This window comes from Physella acuta, unplaced genomic scaffold, assembly GCF_028476545.2.
Source record: "Physella acuta isolate Inbredline_101_S28 unplaced genomic scaffold, ASM2847654v3 ptg000574l, whole genome shotgun sequence".
NCBI classification, from domain to species: domain Eukaryota; kingdom Metazoa; phylum Mollusca; class Gastropoda; family Physidae; genus Physella; species Physella acuta.
Genome location: NW_026732093.1, coordinates 324,536 through 331,157, shown reverse-complemented (window position 1 = coordinate 331,157; position 6,622 = coordinate 324,536). Strand labels below are relative to the sequence as shown.

General features: G+C 40.3%; 1 protein-coding gene across 1 annotated transcript; it reads left to right on the top strand.

Moving 5' to 3' along the window:
• The first annotated feature begins 2,239 nt into the window (after positions 1-2,239).
• LOC131946868 (noggin-like) lies at positions 2,240-3,007 on the top strand. Its single transcript, XM_059307849.1, has one exon. It carries the CDS (start codon positions 2,240-2,242, stop codon positions 2,945-2,947), a length of 708 nt encoding a protein of 235 aa, XP_059163832.1. The 3' UTR covers positions 2,948-3,007.
• The last annotated feature ends 3,615 nt before the right edge of the window (positions 3,008-6,622 follow it).

Below are 6,622 nucleotides of genomic sequence, written 5' to 3'. Positions count from 1 at the left end.
CGCCTGCTGCCTAGGTAGACGAGACAGCGTATCACAAGGCTGCAAACAACACAAGGTAAGTTTGTTTAGTTTTATGCTGTAGGCCTGTGGGGGGTAAATAAGGTGTTACTGTCAAAATGGGTGGGTGGCCCCCGAATCTGCCCAGGTCCAAACTTTTTTGTTTGACCGTTCTTAAAATGCTTCAGTCGCCTTTATGTTGAGAAATAAATATTTATTTTGCAGTTTAACAGTGAGGCCCAATTCCTTTCTTTAAAAAAAAAATGACATTAAAAATATTTTAAAAAAAAACAACAACAACGAAACAACAACAAAAACAACGGAATTGTTCAACTAGGCATTTTGGCAGCGTCGATCTCTGCCTAGGCAAATTACCTCAATTCTTGACCTCAGGTTTGTTAAAAAAAAATAATCCCCCAAAAAGGCTCCACCAAATGTATGGACATGACGGTGTTATCTGCTCAACTAGAGTTGTCCCCGCCGGTCTTAGCCAGGATCCAATCATATGATTCACTTTTTACCATTTATTTGATGTCTATATCTTATTAACTACTCATTAGATTATTAACTACTCAGCCGGGTTTTCGAGGAATATTCCTTATTTTTTACGGTTCTTTGACAGTGTTTCTTCCAGACTTTTTTTCTCCGGGGGGGCACTTGAAATCTTCGGGGGGCGGTAAACTTTCTTCGGGGGGGCGGACACTGTTAAAAGTATATATTTTCTATATAAATTATATAAATTTCATTTCGTTCGGGGGGGCGGTAAAAACTTTTCGGGGGGGGGGGGGGGCTTTGCCCCCCCGAAGAGATGCCTGGAAGAAAGTCTGTTCTTTGATCATGTCCGAATATTCAAATGAGAGCGAGGGAGAGAGAGAGAGGGGGGGGGGGGAGAGAGAAAAAGAGAAAAGGAGTAGCTCTAAGGAAGTGAGAGGATTATATTTAATTTTTGTATGCTACATCAAAAGAGGGTACAGAGATCACCGTGAATAAATACGAATTTCATGTCAATATATTTGAAAATGATAGTTGATAATTTTCTGTTAGGAGTAAGTAATTTTAGCCTATTTGAACCCCCTATCTAGTTATTTTCGGATTAGGCGGCCCATGGGGCAGATGTAGTAGAGTCCACATGTTTTTGTGACAGCTGCAAGTGAATGCATAGTGTAGTCACTTTTATGCATAGCCGCCTTTACTTCCCCTAACCGACTAAAGTCTGAGATTTGAACTCGAACCTTTCGGGTTACGGTCGTGCGCTCTACCACCCGACAACGCTTTATCGAATCGTCAATACGAGAGGATAGTCAATCTACATTTCTCTCGTCATAAAAACCTAAACCCGCATCCGAAATGGGCGTGACGTCATTAACGGTTAGCCTTTTTATATTTCTTATACTATTTTAAAATCAAATTTACCTTTAGAAGAAACTAATCTCATAAATTAATTGTCCAACAAAAATCAATTATTAAAAACAATAATGAATATTGCGTCACTTCCTCCCCACCTCCTCCCTTAAACCATCTGGCACAGTACCGCAGTAGCAGATAGAAGTGGAAACTACTGAGGTTATGTATACATGGAGACACCCTAAGCCGTAGTCCTTAACAGTGTTTCTTCCATACCTTTTTCTCCGGGGGGGGGGGGGTTGGGGGGGGGGGGGGGGGAAGGGGCACTTGAAATTTTCGGGAGCGGACGGGCGGACACTGTTAAAAGTATATATTTTCTATATAAATTCCATTTCCTTCGGGGGAGGGGGGGGGGGCGGTAGACTTTCTTCCGTAGGGGGGGGGGGGTGCGGGCGGGGCGGAAGAAACTCTGGTACCTCATGCCAGCTACCCCACCAGCCAAAAGTTGTCGTCAGTCCACAGTTGATAATATAGGCCCCTACAACAGCGACGGGTTTATTGACGTCGTTCTCATAGATTTTTTTAGTGAATTCCGTTCTTGTTTTATAGGCTCGGCTCGCGTGTGTGTTGTGTATGCATTTATGCATGTGTATCATGTATGTATTTATGTGTGTGTATCATGCATGTATTCATGTGTGTGTTCAAAAAGTAGAAATCTGTAAAATAGAAGGATAGTCTACATATTTTGAACAATTCTAAAAAATTTATGAAATAAATACTAAATTTACTTTGCTTTAAAAAAGATTTATTTAATCATATATATTTAACTCTAACATTTTTTAATATAGTTTTTTTTTTTAGATTCTAATTACTTTTCATTTTTGTTTTCCAGCTGAAAATGAAGAAGGCCGCGGCGATTTTGTTCGTCCTCTTCCCCTACATGTACACCAGCACCTCCACGTCTGCTGAGCTTTTCTTCCGTCTGCTGCGCCCCGACGACCAGCCGAGGAAGTTCTCCACCAGTGTGCTGCGCCCGGCGGCGTCCGACCACGTGCCCGTGGACAAGCTACTCGAGAGCAAGAACAAAATGTACGACCCCAGCGCCAGCGACCTCAACATCTCGCAGCTCGTGCGGCAGCTCGGCTCTGACCTTGACCTCGAGTACATGTCCGTGTATGACCCCGCCCTCACGTCCACCGTCGAGACGACCTTCATCGCGTTGAAGAAGGGGCGCCCGAAGGGGCGAAGGCCCCGGTTTTTGAGCTTGTTACGCAGCGCCCGCTTACAAGACGGTTCTATCATTCATTTGACCAGCAGCAAGAAAGAGAGGAGAAAGTTCCAGAAGTACCTGTGGACGCTGACGTTCTGCCCCGTCGTCCACACGTGGAAGTACCTCGGCATCCGCTTCTGGCCGCACTGGATCAAGGAGGGTCAGTGCACGAAGAACCGCTCGTGCTCGCTGCCCGAGGGCATGACGTGCAAGCCGAGCGCCACGGCGTACAAGACATTCCTCAGGTGGAACTGTATGGACTTCAGGGAGAAGACGTCCTGTAGCTGGATACCTATCAAATACCCGGTCATCACCTCATGCTCGTGTTCCTGCTAGAGGCGGTAGACAAATGCTGGACCTTGGCTGGGCGGTGACTAGACCTTGGCTGGGCAGTGACTAGACCTTGGCTGGGCAGTGAATAGACCTTGGCTGGGCAATGGCTGGATTCTGGACGGTAATGACTGGATTTTAGCTGGAAAACAACTGGACTTTGGCTGGGAAATTTCCTGGGCACTGGAAATTGGTTGGACATTGCCCGATCATTTCCTATATACTTGCTGGACATTGCCTGTATATTTCCTGGGTACCTGTTGGACATTGAATAGACGCTAGTTAGAAATAGTCTAGACACTGTCATTGGCTAAACTTGCGGGTACCGTCTAGATGGTCATCTCCCGGGTGTGAGATGACCACGGGTGTTGAGTGGACGGTGAAGGGCCTGGGGTGACAGCATCAAACTAGCTGTGATCTCTCTCGTTACGAACTGTGATAAACTCCCTTTGTCTGCTTTTGTGTTCAGGTCGAACAACTGGTTATTTATTAGGGTAAACACTTCTGATTGAGATTATCTGTTTGTGCTTGATTTCAACATTGTTATTCTGATGTGTTGATCGGGTCGATCGACTGATTGGTCGGCTGTGATGTGACGTAGTGATCGACCATCTGACTGTTGGAGCAACTGGCACGCGATTGGTTGATTACACACGTGATCTCATTTATTCATGCACTTTAGACGATTTTTCCTGGCTTTATATGTCGACAGCTAACGTTGACGTCCCGACTTTAAAACTCGTAACCTGTGACATCTTAATTGTAACTGTTGTTAACGGACTGAGATTCAGTAAGATACTTTAGATGTTAAATCAAGGTCCTGGTGGTAGTGATTATAAATGTGACGTCTTGACTTTAGCTGTCGTTAACTGTATGACGTTGAAAAAATGTACCAGATATAATTTTTTAACGTTTCTGGGAATGTGTTGATTGCACAAACAACTTAGATGTGACACTGTCACATTTGACACAAACTGACAACTTAGACGTGACACTGTCACATTTGACACCTCGACACAAATGTATCTGACGATGTGTTCACTTATCTTCAATAGGGAGGGGTAGGGGTGAAAATAAAAAAAAGGGGGGGGGGGGGGCTAATTTTTGGAAATCTTAATGACATTCACACAAAAAGTCCAACATCCCAAATAAAACCCGAGTGACCCAATGATGCCCACGTGTGTCTGAGGTAAGGGGGGGGGGGGGTCGGGCTGGGGGGTGGGTGAGGGGGTCGGGCTGGGGGGTACACATTTGTTCCATGAAATCACTCGACAAGAATCACAGACACATGTTACTGTAGGGTTAGTTAAAGACACACACGACATCTAAACACATGCCCCGTAGAACATGTTCAAGATAACATTATGTGCAAAACAGTAATTCGACACACAACGATGTTAACTCGCCCCTCCCAGGACTCAAAAACAAAATGTGTACAAATAGTTTACATATAAATTATACTTAACTATGATATGTATATAATGTTGAATGGATATTTTCAGTGTAGAACTAACTTAACTACTTGATTTTGTAACGTTTTAACTATGCTTAGCTGTGTGTATACATTTTCTCGTACATGTTGTGAAGTATACATTGTGCATATTTATAAACAGTAACTCTTCCATTAAACATAGACGGCTGTTTTTAAAAAAAAATGTTGATGCATGTTCCTATGGTCTTTATTTTGAGCTAAAAATAGAGATGAGAGGTGAAGCGAAAGCTGGTTAAATAGGTGGTTGTTTTTGTTTTACTAGATTAACACAAAGGTGGCCATTGTATGGTGTGTGAACGTGTTTTTAGGTGAAGGTGGGGATTAGTTTAAGTTTTGATAGGCACGTGTGGGGGCATCATATCTGTTGTATGGAGCTACGCGGTTTTCACTAGGAATATTTAGCTCGATTACAGGAAATAGGTCGCAAGAACAAAAGTTACTGGACCAAAAGTTACGGCACCAAAAGTTATTGGACCAAAAGTTATTGGACCAAAAGTTATTGGAACAAAATTCATAGTACCAAAAGTTACAGAACCAAAAGTTACTGGACCAAAAGTCACATGAACAAAAGTTACTGCACCAAAAGTTACTGCACCAAAAGTTATTGGACCAAAAGTTATTGGACCAAAAGTTACTGGACCAAAAGTTACTGGAACAAAATTCATAGTACCAAAAGTTACAGAACCAAAAGTTACTGGACCAAAAGTCACATGATCAAAATTTACTGCACCAAAAGTTACTGGACCAAAAGTTATTGGACCAAAAGTTATTGGACCAAAAGTTATTGGACCAAAAGTTACAGAACCAAAAGTTACTGGAACAAAAGTCAAATGAACAAAAGCTACAGGAATAAAAGTCACATGAACAAAAGTTACTGGAACAAAAGCTACTGGATCAAAAGTCACATGAACAAAAGCCATAGGAATAAAAGTCACAGTATAAAAAATGTCCCATGAACAAAGGTTACAGAAACAAAAGTCACAAAAACAAAATTTACAGGAACGAATTTACAGGAATAAAATGTCACAGAATCAAAAGTCACATGATTCGCGTTATGGAAAGTAAAAGCGACTAGGCATAGTACTGACCAGTCTTTTCATAGTTCTACTTCATCCATCCCATGGACTGTCAGGTTCAAAAACTCCTTACAAATTTACTATAACAAAAGGGGGGATAACTAAGAGATATTTTTGTGTGTACAGTAATTAAGAAAATAACTTTTATATGAAAATCATTACAGTTGGGCATTGAATTATCCTGTAGAGTGATTAAAATAAAAACCTTTTCGATGACATACATTAATATTGGGCAGATAATCCTCATGCAGAGTGATTTTTGCCTTAACAGAAGGGGAGATAACTAAGTGATAAATCTCTTGTACAGTAATAAAAAAAATCTTTTACATGACATAAATTAATAATGGGCAGTTGTAGAGTGATTAAATTAAAACATTTTAGATGAGATACAGTAATAATGAGTAGATAATTCTCATGCAGAGTTATTTTTTAAGAAAGGGAATATTATTATATATTATTATTTACCCATGAGGGGCGTAGAACGATTGATTCAGAAAGAATAGGACCTTCATATAAGAGTTTTGTCCGTTTTGTGTGTATCTGTGAATACGATAACCTGAATACTTTTTATGCTATGTTGACGAAACTTTTATACATAAGTACTTTATCAACTCTGTAACTTTTTATCACCTTTTGAGCGATTTACGTTAAACGAAAGTGGCTTTTACTCTACTTTAGGTTTCTCAAAAGCCTTTAACTTCAGTACAGTTAAGTTAAGTGAGCGAAATTTAAAAATACAAGTATTACATTACATGCGCAGGTTTCTTTCAACTTTTTATCGACTTCCGATAAAAGTGGTACTCTACTCTATAAATTATAGTTAGAACACGATAAATTGAGTACTGTTTCATTTGGGTAGATGAAATTTCATATATAAATATAAGATGGATTACTTACAATTTTTAACTGACCTCAGATATCCGAAAGTGGTACTTTACTATATTTCTGGTTACTAAAATACCGATAATTAGAGTACCTTATCAGTTAAAAAAATAGGTGAACGAAATCTCATACGTTGATAAAAGAACTTATAAAAGTCATAAAATTGTCTTAATTAGATGTTTCATTAACTTTAAAAAAATTAATCAGTTTCTTTTATAAAGTACTAATTGG

What these genes read in the sequence shown, in the direction of transcription:
- LOC131946868 (XM_059307849.1), top strand. Translation starts at nt 2,240, where the DNA reads ATGAAGAAGGCCGCGGCGATTTTGTTCGTCCTCTTCCCCTACATGTAC.